General features: G+C 40.4%; 1 protein-coding gene across 3 annotated transcripts in view; it reads left to right on the top strand.

The window, feature by feature from the left end:
• Positions 1 to 14,106, top strand: part of LOC109926875 (glucosaminyl (N-acetyl) transferase 4) — a 17,780-nt gene extending 3,674 nt beyond the window's left edge. For 2 of the 3 annotated variants that reach the window (XM_048621203.1, XM_020526734.2), the window contains exon 2: positions 6,492 to 14,106. In XM_048621203.1, the coding sequence (XP_048477160.1) occupies positions 6,492 to 7,857 (1,366 nt within the window). In that variant the 3' untranslated portion in view covers positions 7,858 to 14,106. Of the gene's footprint in view, positions 1 to 2,168; positions 2,226 to 6,491 lie in introns of all 3 variants that reach the window. The other variant, XM_048621211.1, reaches the window with a different exon arrangement.
• The last annotated feature ends 551 nt before the right edge of the window (positions 14,107 to 14,657 follow it).

Here is a 14,657-nt window from a genome sequence, read left to right as displayed (position 1 = left end):
TACCATCACAGAGACATGGTTGAGGAAGGGACAGGACTGCCAACTCAACATTCCTGGGTGTAGGATCTTCAGGAAGGACAGGGAGGGATCTGAACATGGAAGTAGTGTATTATTAGTTAGGGAATCAGTTACTACAGTAAGGAGGGATGATATCTAGGAAGGATCATCAAATGAGGCTTGATAGGTAGAATTTAGGAATAAAAAGGGGGCAGTTAAACTGTTAGGAGTGATTTAGAGGCCCCCAAACAGTCAGTCAGCAATAGAAGAGCAGATATGTTGGCAATTCACCAAGGCTGTAAAAAACAATAATAGGGCCATTATATTAGGGGGATTCCACTACCCCAACATGAATTGGGCTAATCATAGTACAAAGGTTTTACAGGGGGCAGATTTTTTGAACTGTATTCAGGAGATGCTCCAACAAGGGACAGTGTGGTGCCAGATCTAAATCTGGGGAATGGAGCTGGACTGGTATTCGAGGTGGCAGTGGTGGAGCATCTTAGCGACAGTGACCGCAACACCATATGTCATAGTTTATTATAGAAAAGGAGAAAGACGGTCTGCAAAACAGGATTTTGGATTGAGGTAAAGCAGAATCAAGGTCAAGAACCAATTCCATTTCCCTGAAACACTTACCAAATGTGGTAGGAAATGAGGCTGTAGAATTGGTTCATCTGCCACAGAGGGACACACTTGACACGGAATGACACGAAATTTCCGAGGTGACAACCATACTTCTCAGTGAGTGATTGCTGACAAAGGCAGATTTGATCAAAAAATGGCAGGATCTGGCCAAAATAGACTGGACACAGCTACCTGAGGGTAAACCTACAGCAGAACAGTGGGAGGATTTGAAAAAAGGGACTGGGGAGAGTACAGGCCCATTGTGTTACCTTTAGGATGAAATGTAGGAGCAACAAGCCCAAAGAACTTTGAATGTCTGGGAATTTTCAGGACTGAATAAAAAGGAAGAGAAACATACAACATGTACAAAGGGAGCAAAACAAGGAAGACCTGAGAGGAGTATGGGAAGTGCAGGGAGGAAATCAAGAAAGCAGTTAGGGGAGCAAAGAGGGGGCGTGAGAAAACATTGGCTGTCAAGATTAGGGAGAATCCCAAGATTCTACAAGTATTTTAGGGGGAAGAGAATTACCAGAGAAAGTGTAGGGCCTATTAGAGAGCATGGGGGATATCGGTGTGTGAGGCCGAAGGACATTATTCAAATGTTAAATGATTATTTCACATCTGTCTTTAGCAGGAGAAGGAGGATGCAAGCACAGAATTCAGGAAGACTGACTGTGAAAGAGACAGTAAGAACTGCAGATGCTGGAGTCAGAGATAACACAGAGTGGAGCTGGAGGAACACAGCAGGCCAGGCAGCATCAGAGGAGCAGGAAAGTTGACAAAGGGTCCCGGCCCGAAACATCAACTTTCCTGCTCCTCTGATGCTGCCTGGCCTGTTGTGTTCCTCCAGCTGTATATTGTGTTGTGTCTGAGATTGACTGCGAAGTTCTTTTGCAGATTGATAAAAGAAGCAAGGAGGTATTGGAGATTTTGACAAATTTAAAAGTGGACAAATCCCCAAATCTGGATGAGTTGTACCCCAGGCTGTTGTGGATGACAAAGGAGGAAATTACAGGTGCTCTGACCCAAATTTCCAAATCATCTCTACCCATGGGTAGGTGCCAGAGAACTGGAGGACAGGTAATGTAGTTCCACTTTACAAGAAGGATGATAGAGACAAACCAGGGAATTATGACCGGTGGGACAGCGAAATTATTGGAGAAAACAATGAATGAGAAAATTAATCTCCAATTTGGGAGGCAAAGTTTGATCGAGGATAGTCAAAATGGCGTTGTCAGAGGGAGGTAATGTCTAATAAATCTGATGGAATTGTTTGAGGAGACACCCAAGTGAGAGGATGAGGGAACGTAAGAGATAGAACAGTACAACCTTCAGCCCATAATGTCTATGCTTGCAACAATGTCATTCTAAACTAATCTTGTCTCCCTGTGCATGGTCTATATCCCTGTATTCCCTGTTTGTTGATATAGCCGTCTAAATGCCTCTTAAACATTGCTATCTGCTTCTACCACCTCCCTGGTAGCATGTTCTGGGCACTTAATACCGTCTGTGTAAAAAGTTGATGTCATTTATATGGATTTCAGCAAGATCTTTCCCACATGGCGGACTGATAAAGAAGGTAAAAGTACACGGGATTCAAGGTAAGTTGGAAAGTTGGATCCAAAATTGGCCTCAAGGCGGAGACAGAGTAGGGTGATAGAAGGCTAATGGTGAGACTTGGAGGTTGGTGTTCACTGGTGTACCACAGGGATCACTGCCGGGTCCATTATTTTTCTTGATATGCATAAACGGTATAGATGAGAATGTGGGAGGGATGATAAGTAACTTTGTGGATGACACAAAGACTGTGGGTGGTTGACAGTGAGGAGGAAGGTGTTAGGTTGCAGGAGGGTAAGTATGGATTGGACAGATGGTCAGATCAGATGGAATTTAACCTTTATAAACGTGAACTGATACACTTTGGAAGATGGAACAAGACAATGGAGTACTCAATGAATGATTGGACAATAGGAAGCTTAGAAGTACAGAAGGATCTTGGGGTGCTTGTCCACAGATCCCTGAAGGTGTCAGGACAGCTTAATAGGGTAGTTAAGAAGGCACACAGGACACTTGCCTTTATCAGTCGTGGCATAGCTTATAAGAACAGGGATGTTATGTTGGAGCTGTACAGACTTTGGTTTGGCCAAAGCTGGAGTGCTGTGTGCAGTTTTAGCCACCGTACTATAGGGAGGATGTGACTGCACTGAAGGCGTTGCAGAGGAGATTCACCAAGATATTGCCTGGGATGGAGCACTTAAGTTGGATAGGCTCAGGCTGTTTTCTTTGGAGAAGTGGAGGTTATTGGGGGGACCTGACTGAGGTGTATAAAATTTTGAGGGGCATGGACCGGGTGAATAGAAAGCAACAATTTCCTTTAGTTGAAGTGTTAATAACGAGGGCGCATAATTTTAGAGTGAAAGGAAGGAGTTTACAGGAAAATCTTTTTCACCCAAAGGTTGGTAGTGGTCTGGAATGCACTGCCTGGGTGGGGGTAGTTAAGGCAGGCAATCTTACAACCTTTAAAAAGTACTTGGATAATCACTTGAAATGTCATAACATTCAAGGCTATGGGCCTAATGTGGGACAGTGGGACTGGAGTAGTAGTATGTGTTTTTGGTGGTACAAACTCATTGGACTAAAGGCCCTCCACTGTACAGTAAGATTCTATGGTCTAAGCAGTCAACATTGGCTAGAAACTCTCCTGGACCAAATCACATACATGCTAGTGGCAGATGGAATACAAGTGGGAAAGTGTGAGGTCATACACTTTGGTAGCAAGAACAGAGGCATAGACTATTTTCTAAATGGGGAGAAAATTCAGAAATTTGAACTGCAAAGGGACTTGGAAGTCCTAGTCCAGGATTCTCTTAAGGTGAACTTACAGGTTGAGTCGGTAATTAGGAAGGCAAATACAATGTTGGCATTTATTTCGAGAGGACTAAAATATAAAAGGAGGGATGCACTTCTGAGGCTTTATAAGGCTGCAGGCAGACCACATTTAGAATATTGTGAGCAATTTTGGCCCCCATATCTCAGGAAGGATGTACTGGCCCTGGAGCAGATCCAGAGGAGGTTCACAAGAATGATCCCAGGAATGAAAGGCTTAACATATGAGGTGTGTTTGAGGACTGTGGGTCTATACTTGAAATATGGATGAGGGGGGATCTAACTTACAGAATACTGAAACACCTGGATAGAGTGGATGTTGGGAAGATGTTTCCAATTGCAGGAGAGACTAGGACCCAAGGGCACAGCCTTAGAATAAAGGGAAGACCCTTTGGAACAGAGATGAGGGGAAACTTCATCAGCCAGAGAGTGGTGAATCTATGGAATTCATTGCCAAAGAAGGCTGTGGAGGCCAGGTCATTGAGTATGTTTAAGACAGAGATAGGTAGGTTCTTGCTTGTTAAGGGGATCAAAGGTTACGGGGCGAAGACAGGAGATTGGGGTTGAGAAACTTACCAGCTCTGATTGAATTGGCGGAGTGGACTCGATGGGCCGAATGGCCTGCTTTCTGCTCCTATATCTTATGGTCTTTCGGTCTGTGACTCTAGGTGCAGATCAGAGTTTGGGAATTGTGTGGCTTGTAACCCACATCCTAGCTCCCAAAAACTCCCCAAAGACTGGTTAGGACACAGCTGGAGTTTTGAATACAGTTCTTGTCACCACATTACAGGAAGAACAGAATTTCTGTAGAGATAATACAGAGGAGATTAAAAAGAATATTGTCAGAGTTAGAAAACTCCAGCTATGAGGAAAGATTGGATAAGCTAGGATTGTTTTCTTTAGAACAGACGAAGCTGAGGGCTAACAAATTGAGATGTACCAAATAATAAGGGGCTTGGATAGAGTGGTCTGGAAAGACCTGTTAACATTTTCTTTACCCAGAGGATAGTGGATGTCTGGAATTTGCCCCCCGTTTGGTGGCTAAGACAGAAATGCTGAATTTATTTGAAGGAAACCTGAATTTTCACCTGAAGTTCTGTAATCTGCAAGGCTACATACCAGAAGCTAGGGATAAGAATAGGCAGCCAGTTTATTCAGCCAGTTTAGATACGATGGGCTGAATGGTCTCTTTCCGTGCTGGAAATTTTCCACGGTGCTAAAATTTTAAGGCTGTAGTACTAAATGAATACTTGGCATTGGTGTTTATGAAAGAAAAAGATTTTGCCACAGGCATGGCAAGTGAGGTTACCAGGGTACTGGACAAGATAAAAATAGAAAGAATGGCAATGAATAAAGTACTCAATCTGTACGGGGTGTGTCCCAGTTTGTTAAGGGGAATAAGGGAGAGAAGTTGTCGTGGCGTTGACGTCAATCATCCAATCCTCAGTGTGATACATAGTCTGGGGAAATGTAAATGTTAAACCCCAGCTCAAGAAAGGAAATAAAGATAAAACTGTTAATCTAGTCTAAAAAAAATGATTCCAGGTATGAGGAACTTCAGTTAAGAGGATAGATTGAAGAAGTTGATACTATACTTCTTGGACAGAAAAAGGCTGAGAGGAGATTTAATGGAGGTTTTCAAAATCATGAATGGGTCGGACAGAGTAGATAGAGAGAACCTGTAAAAGGAACAAGAGCGAGAGGGCATAGATTTAAAGTGATCTGCAAAAGCAAGGGTGAACTGAGTTGAACAAGCTGTAAATAAATTAAACACAGGAAGTGATAATGTGATGCATCTTGGTGGGAAATATGAAGAGATGCAGTACTAGTTAACTGGAACTGTTTTAAAGGAGCTCCAAGAAGCCAGAGATTTGGAGTTGTTTCAGCAGAAATCTTTGAAGGTGGCTGAAAAGTTGACCAAATAAATAATTAAACTAAAAATAAATAATAAGAGCACTTGAGATCCTGGTCATGATGGATAGAGGCAGTGGGCCAGATATAATGCTCTCCCTGCAGACAATTTGAAGGTTGTAGGGTAAGGGGTGTCATGTGAAATCCAGCAGGCAGGCAGTCACTGCCCATCTCCTTACCTGGACTGTAAACCAATGGTTGGGCAGCCCGACTGCCAGTTGAGGCCTTTAAGTGGCTTATTAGTGCTCATGGCCCCATTATCACCACCACTTGCATTTAGCTGCAGGAAGCCCATGCCAAATGACCAGCTCATACACTCAGCAGTCTCCCTCTGGACATTTCAATCAAGAGTTGGGGACAGGGGTGGGGAATCCAGCATCTCATATAAATCATCCCTTAAACTACAGAGTCAGGATGTTATTGCTAAACCTATGTAACATGCTAGTTCAACCCCAGCTGGAGTACTGAGTGTAATTCTGGGCACCATATTTTAGGAAAAGCTTTGGCAAGGATACAGAAGAGCTTTGCTCAGTCTAGAAATTTATTAGCCCTGGTTATAGTTCCCATGCATTAACTGGAGAAGCTGAGGGTATTCTCCTTAGAACTAGCAAATAGACTATTTGATAGAGGTGTTTAAGATCATTAAGGCGTTAGATACAGTGAATGAAGTGTAATTGTTTCCAAGGGCTGAGGGCGCAGATTTAAGATGATTTGGTAAAAAGAACTGGAGGTGACCAGAGGAAAAACCTTTGTACTCAACAAATGTCTAGGATTTTGAATGCACTGCCTGATGAGGAAATGAATGTCAATTTAATAGTGACCTTTAAAACAAAATTGCAAAATCACTTGAAAGTGAAAAATATACAAAGGTAAGTGAAAAGATTGATGGAGTGGGACTAACTGAAAGATTCTAGGAAATGCTGGGCCACATGGTTTCCTTCTGTGTGAATCTGTATGATTCTATGATTATATTTGGTCTTAAATAGTGAAGTTTTGTATGAGACCACTATTATAAATGATGCCCAAATTCGATTATACTGACGGTCAATGATGTTTTTTGCGTTTTGCAGAATGCTTTACAAGTATTTAACTGTGAAATTTAAGCTGAAGAAGATAGTTTTACTGCTTTTGACCTTTGCACTGCCCTGCGTATTAAAACTCCTCTACAATCATGGAATGGTCACAGGTTCAGGAAAAACATGGTTGGTCGAACCTTTCTGGAGCACCTCTCAGTATGTGCGCAATAGAAAGAACAGCAAGTACTTGCAATTAAACCTTCAAATTAACTGCACTGCCATCTACGAGTGTAGCCCAGTGGAAGTAGGTAAAACGTTAGAAATACGCAAGGGTAATATTGTTGATCTGGAAGATGAAGATGTTGAGTTGATGACATCTGACTGTGATCAATACCTTTCGCAAAGAGGATTTCGAAACAATCTCATCTCAGAAGTGGAAAAGGAGTACCCTTTGGCATTTTCTATGGTAGTTCATAAAGATGCTATTATGGTGGAAAGAAGCTTGAAAATGATTTACATGCCTCAGAATATATACTGCATTCATTATGACCAGAAATCCTCACCTTCATTCAAATCCGCCATAGACAACTTAGCCAAATGCTTTCCAAATGTGTTCATTGCATCAAAATTGGAATTGGTACATTATGCTCACATTTCCAGACTACAAGCGGATCTCAATTGCTTGTCTGATCTTCTTGAATCATCTGTCCAATGGAAGTATGTGATCAACTTGTGTGGCCAAGATTTACCATTGCGGTCCAACTTTGAATTGGTATTTGAGCTGAAGAAACTGAATGGAACTAACATGTTGGAATCTACGAAGCCCACTGATACTAAAAAAGATCGATTCATATATCACCATGAGCTTTTAGATAATTCAAACAATGATGGACAGATATTCATCAAAACTGATGTTGTGAAGGACCCCGCGCCTCACAATATTGAAGTATTTACTGGCAGTGCCTATTTTGTTTTGAGTTACAACTTTACCAAATACATCACCTCCAGCATGGTGGCCAAAGATTTTCTCGCCTGGTCCGCAGATACCTATTCACCAGATGAACACTTCTGGGCAAGCATGGTCCGGGTACCTGGGGTGCCAGGTGAGCTCTCTCGCTCTGAGGCTGATGTGACTGATCTGCAGAGTAAGGTTAGGCTGGTGAAGTGGAGCTACCTGGAGAAGGCGCTATACCCACCCTGCACAGGAACTCATCGCCGCAGCGTCTGCATCTACGGCTCTGCTGAGCTCAGGTGGCTACTTGACTATGGCCATTGGTTTGCGAATAAATTTGACTCCAAAGTAGACCCTGTATTAATTAAATGTTTGGAACTGAAGATTAGGGAACGCCAGAACTTTTGGACAGATTTGAATCCTCAAAAGGTCTATGTTTATAATCATAGTGAAAACTTTTGGGGCTGAAGTAAAGTAGCATTTTGTGTCAGAGATGTCAGCCAGCTTAAGCTTGAAAGGCAAATACAAGATCAAATGATGTTTTTTCTAATTTTGTGGAAAGCTGGGTCAATGGGTTTACAAGGAGTAATATGAAAATCACATGGGCTATTGGTATTATCTTTGGGCTATCAATCCTGAATTAAGGGTTTAAAAATGACCTTGAAAACATTGTAGATTGTCTTGAAAAACCTATCTGGTTCACTAATGCCCTTTAGGGAAGGAAACTCCCATCCTTACCTGGTCTGGCCTACATGTGATTCCAGATCCACAGCAATGTGGGTTGCCTCTTAACAGCCCCCTGGGCAATTAGAGGTGGGTAATGATTGCTTGTCTAGTCAGTGCCACTCATATCCTGTGAGTTAATAAACAAAAACATGCTTGCTGGGTATCAGTTGATACAATTATTGGTATTGGACAGGAGGTGCCAATTATTGAAGTGTTTGACATTCCCTTTATTCAGCATGTGAACCTGATGCTATCATAGCTCATGGTTCGAGTGCAGGATGGAGAGTACACAACACAGTCAATGAAAAGATTAGGGGTGATAACTACATTGGAATTTTCTTGTTTTGTGTTTTCCATGTTCAGTATATAATCCTCCGTTGTCCTTGATCCTGGAATAATGTTATGCAATAATGAGTATCTCTTAAAGCTGCAAATGATTTAAAATAATGCAAGTTAAAGATTGGAGGGTGGAATTTTGAGTTATTAATAAGGTGCACATAGAAAGTGGGATCTGAATATGCCATTTCCAGTATACCTGACTATGCTCTAACTAAACAGAAGTTGTTTCCTGAGGAACTTGATATAATAATGTAATTCAGTTTCACATTCAAATATTTCCTACTGAATGTTTTTAAATAATTTGTGGCTTTGGTAATGTGATCTGCTTTGGCAATATCAGGTTTGCAGGCTTCAGTAAGCTGACGTTGAGCAACTTCCATCAATGTCAAACTACTGCAGTGTGCCCCTGACTTAGCCTTTGTGACAATATCTCTCAGCAGCAAGCAGACCTCAAGTAAGTGTGCCAATCTGCTTTATAAGCAGATTCAAAATTTCCAGAACCATCAATGTGTAACTTTTACTTGCATTGATTTTTTAAAAATTCAGCATTGGCATGGGTCAAGAGGGAATAATTTTAACTGAAGGTTCAGTATATTGTAAATATTGTAGTGCAACCAAAAAATGGATTTATCTGATTTGATTTTATCACCATGCTTATTTGAAAACTGCAGTGGATTCTCTGTGAATGTACGTCTGGTTGAACATTGGCTTGCTTTTTATTCAATTTTTCATCTCTGAACCCTGAGATGGAATATTGAACCAAACACTAGTGGACTAGGGCCGACTACGCATAATATCCTCTGGTTTGTTACTCGTGGATGATCACCTCTGGTGTCAGAAATGGGAAAAATGTCACACATTTATCGCTGGACTGTTAATCCAGAGGCCCAGATAACACTACTCTGTCTCTTCTGTACAGCCTTACTTTATAATAGGGGGAGGCAATGGCCTAATGGTATTATCGCTGGACTGTTAATCCAGAGACCCAGGTAATGTTCTGGGGACCTGGGTTTGAATCCCGCCACAGCAGATGGTGTAATTTGAATTCAATAAATATCTGTAATTAAGAATCTAATGATGACCATGAACCCATTGTCGATTGTCAGAAAAACCCATCTGGTTCCCTAATGCCCTTTAGGGAAGGAAACTGTCATCCTTACCTGGTCTGGCCTACATGTGATTCCAGACCCACAGCAATGTGGTTGACTCCTAACTGCCCTCTGGGCAATTAGGAAGCAATAAATGCTGGGTCAGCCAGCAACGCCCTCATCCTGTGAATGAATACAGAAAAAAAAACAAACAGACCAATTAGAGATTGGGTCTAAGGCATATGGTTGAGCCGAAAACTTTACTCCTGTTCCTGATCTTGGAATGCTAATGTGGAATGTCTAAAGTTAGAAAGTGGTCTGTTTCTCCGCATCCTGAACAATATTCACAAGCCACCAAGCCCCAGACAGCGATGGTCATTCAGATAGTGTGGTGTGATGGAGGGGTCATCTAATGAGGAGAAGTCATGGAGGTTGGGTCTGTACTCCTTGGAGTTTAGAATTATAAGAGGAGTACTTCTTGAAACATACAAGATTCTTAGGGGCCATGACAGAGTAGAAGCAGAAAGGTTATTTCCCCTTGTGGGGGAGTCATTGACCAGAGGATATAATCTCTCAATAAGGGATCATCCATTTAAGACAGAAATAAAGAGGAATTTCTTCTCTCAGAGGGTAGTGATTCTCTTGAATTCTTTCCTGCATAGGGCTGTCAAGGCTGGGACATTTAATTATATTCAAGGCTGAGACAGACAGATTTTTAGTCAGGAAGGGAATCAAGGGTAATGAATGGGATAAGGCAGAAAATTGGAGTTGAGGATTATCAGATCAGCCATGTTCTCATTGGATGGTAGAGCAGACTTGATGGATGGAATGGCCTACTGCTGCTCCCACATCTTATGAACTTCTTACTGTCTTTTATTGACTTTGAAGTTGTTTATGTAGAAGACATCATTACACAATTCACAAAAAGTTAATTTAAAAGTGACAGCAAAAAGACTAAATCAATAGCTTAAATGTTACTCTTCCATCAATTTCCTCAATATTTTGTTTTCAATCTTTTCAGAGAACATTCTGGTAATTTCTCTCTTGCACATTTTTTTTTTCATTCAACTTAATTTGTGCCAGCAGTAACTTTGCTTCTGGAACATCAATAATGTTGAGTTTTGTTGATCAAAAAGAGAAGCTGTGGGTTGCAGAAGGTTTAGTCTGCACCAGAATTGGTTTGTACCCAACCAGCAAGGCCTACACAGCCAAAGGGTCCTGGACTGCTGTGACACTTGCCCACAGATTCATCATTGGATTTCCTCCCTCTTTATTTTTGTCGGCCACTTCTTGGTCCTTTCTCTCTCTCTCTTTCACATTGGAAGTTACACTGACTACTGTTTGAACTTGAAACAGATCATCCATAAACTCAGCAACCTATTTAACCCAGAGCTAAGATTACAATCCTTTCCATCACCAAGTTATTCCTACTTCAATCCTCATAATATCTGTCGCTTCTGCTCCTGTTTGGCCAGTTTACCAAGTGCTCTTCAAAATGACCCCTGTGCTCATTAATCTGTATTTGCTTCTGCTTGAGCAATGCCTCAATTTTAAAATGCCCATCCTTCTTTTGAAATTCTTCTGTGATCACACCCCTCCCTATCACTAGCCTTTTCCAAAATATCCATATCTGTCCAAGTCTGGCTTTGAGTGTATCCCCAATTTTAATACTCTATCTTTGAGGCTGTGCTTTCAGATGCTTAGGGCCGAAGTTTTGAACTTCCTAAACTTCTTAGCCACATTAAAGAAACATGTTTAAAAAGTGCAATTAAAAGCTAGCTTAATGGCAACTATGTAACCACTATTGATTGTTGTAAAAACCGATCTGGTTCACCAATGACCTTTAGGAAAGGCAATCTGGCATTCTTACATGGGCTGGTATGCACATTACTCCAGACCCACAGCAATGTGGTTGATTCTTAACTGGTCTGTTGCAAGCTATTCATTTCAAGGGCGATTAGGGATTGGAAATAAATGCTGGCCCTGTCAGTGATGTCACCATCTCATGAACGAATAGAGAAAAAGAAACTTCTCCCTGCTCTTTAAGAGACCCCACTTTGACCAAGCTTTTAGTTGCTTGTCTTGATAGCTCCTCTTGTGGTTCGATGTCAAATTTGTTTGATTACGCTACTTTGAAACCACTTAGCATTTTTCACTGTGTTTAGGACGCTGTATAAATTCAATTTATTCTTGTCATTAATGAAACAGACAGGTTGAGTGTTTGGGAAAAAACTTGGCAGATGGAATGTAATGTCGAAAAATGTGAGGTTCTGCACTTTGGCAGGAAGAATATAATTTAAATGGGGAGAAAAGAAACTGCAGAAATCTGCAGCACAGAGAGATTTGGGTGTCTTAAAGATTTAATCACAAAAAAAATCCAAGTTCAGAGGGTAACAGCATAGGCAAATGGAATGTTGGCCTTTATTTCAAAGGGATTGGAGTATAAAACTAAAGCTATACAAACCATTACTCAGACCTCATTTGGAATACTGAGAGTAGTTTTGGTCCACTTATCTAAAGTAAAATATACTGGTTTGGTAGGCAGTCCAGGGTTCACTGGGTTGATCCAAGGTATGGAGGGATTTCTTATGGGGAGAAGTTGAGTAAGTTGAATGTATGCTCATTGACCTTATTGAAAAATCTAAGATCCTTAGGGTGTTTGACAGGGTAGATGTGGAAAGATTGTTTCTCCTTGTGGGAGAGTCAAGGACCAGAGGGTGTGAACTTAGAATAAGGAGTTAGCCTTTTGAAGATGGAGATGAACAGGAATTTTTTCTCTCATAGGATGGTGAACCTGTGGAATTCTTTACTGTAGAGGAATGTCAAGGCTGATCATTGTGTATCCAAGGCTGAAATGGACATATTTTTATTCAGTAAAGGAATCAAGTGTTATGGGGATAGTGAGGAAAGTGGATATATTTTTAATCAGCCATGATCTCATTGAATGGTGGGATCAGAATGGCCTCCTTATGCACCTATATCTTATGGTCTTATGGAAACTGAATATCAGGAAGGGGTATGGCATGTGATTGATTCAATACCACCCAAAACAAATTTCTACCCCTTGGACATTGTGCAAATGTCCACTTCTCATTGTTACATAAATTGTGTGTTATAACAAGTTCTTTGACCTATCCTGATGTTAACCTGCTGATGCATGTAATCCGAGCAGGTATCTCTCCTCACTTGGCTCACTGAAATTGTTCCCACAGCTGAGGCAGAATGAATTTGAGTCCTTCCTTATTTGTGTAGCTCATTGCCTTATTGAGCCATTCATCTGTCCACTGAAATGAGCAGTCCTTTGAGAGATGTATTCCTCATGGGACACTGATCTGAAGAACTGTAAACCAGATGGAATTACAAGTCCTAAAATATCAATGTCAAATAAGAAAACATGTTTAACACTGTCCTACTTTGCATCCAATTTACAATCCCAATTGGAAACCTAATCCTGCTGATGTGGAAACATCTGAAATTTGAAAGCAAATCATTAATTATTGAATATTTTGCAGAAAAGAATGAGAACGTTACATTTCAGCAGATCAGCTAAATGCTTATGGTGCAGAAGACAGCAAGGTCCAGATTTTCAACATACCTGACTAAAAGTAAATTTGTGACATCTGTCACACACAAGCACTCTAAATGTTCTTCATTATGTCTTTTTAACAACATTTTGACCATCGCCCTGGCATACATACAAAAATACATCAATGCCATTGTCCTTCAATTGCAAACCTCTATAGGCAACATCCATTGGACAAAGACGAATAACAACCACCAGAAGGCTGCTTCGGAAATGCATCTCACGACTCTTGCAATATTCTGAATTCCTAATGTATTTGATACTACATTTTAAAACAGGATAAAGTAATAGGAATTGGTTTCAGAAAAGCAGTAAATGACAGTGAAAATGGCCTTTGCCAGTAACACAAAATGGTAATTTTACAAGCGCCAAAGATTTTGTACATCTAAAATTTGCAAGTATGAATTATTTAATTTATAATGACTCAGGTAGAAGAGACATTTGGGAAATTTAAGAATAATGAACACAAACCACACCTGTAGTGTGGAGCTCAGAATCCCAGACATCAAGCTCGGGGTTTCCTGAGGGCCATCTAATTTAGGCACAAAGCAGCTACAACATAATTGATTTGTGTCCTACAATAAATACTCTAAATATCAAGTTATTGCTCTGTGTAATAAATATTATTTCATATTAACGTGGGACAGAATCATTGCAACAATGTCAATGTTTTAAGTTCCTTGGAAGACTTCTATCCGTGTGTTGATAGTTTACATTTAATTTACTCAAGAATATATTCATGATCGCTGTACAAAAATAAAAACAATGTCTTACTTTGTTTCAACACAGATGGAGTGTTACCAAGCTCTTATGAATTGCGTGTAATACTAAGAATTTCCTTTGGTAGCTAGTAAAATGATTTTTGATATTGAAATGAATTACTTTTTCTTTATATAAAATGCAAATTGTAAAATATGATTATAAATAAGGATACTATTTAGCTGTAAAATAAAAACACTATGTGAGGTTAATGGAGAAGAGCACAAGTCATTATCAATAAATTCACTGATTGCCAAAATTAATTAAGACTGAAAATCTTCGATCATCTCTGTGTATCCTTGCCTTTAGCCTGTCAAGATCTACCAGATGGGCAGGAGAATAGACCTGGTCCTGTATATGGTAGGTTTTGGCTTTCATCTGCCACAACCAGAGACAACAGTGTACAATGGTGTGGGCGTGGAGGTGGATGGTGGAGTGGGTTGTTACACCTTAACATAGAAATTTGATTTTCTTTTCAGTGGAAGGGGAGTAATTAATACATCCAAAAGCAACAGGCACACTAGACCCAACAAAATGTACATATGTTCACTATGAAAAAAAATCAATTTTGTTTTGTTTTAAACTGTCCTTTTAGAAGAGGGACTGAATTGGCAAAGAGTAGTCATCAGTAACTCAGAAATGCACTTTTGGCTTCAGATTCATTAAGATATTCCTATTTATCTTGTAATCAGTTAATTGTCACAATCAGGCATGATGCTTTGGACTGTTCATCAAAGTACTTCTGAGGTATTAGGCTGATTGCTAGACATTGC

The sequence above is a fragment of the Rhincodon typus genome, chromosome 3 (assembly GCF_021869965.1).
Source record: "Rhincodon typus isolate 14 chromosome 3, sRhiTyp1.1, whole genome shotgun sequence".
In the NCBI taxonomy this organism is placed as follows: Eukaryota; Metazoa; Chordata; class Chondrichthyes; order Orectolobiformes; family Rhincodontidae; genus Rhincodon; species Rhincodon typus.
The sequence above is the reverse complement of the archived record's forward strand: the minus strand, read 5'-3'. Positions and strand labels throughout refer to the sequence as shown.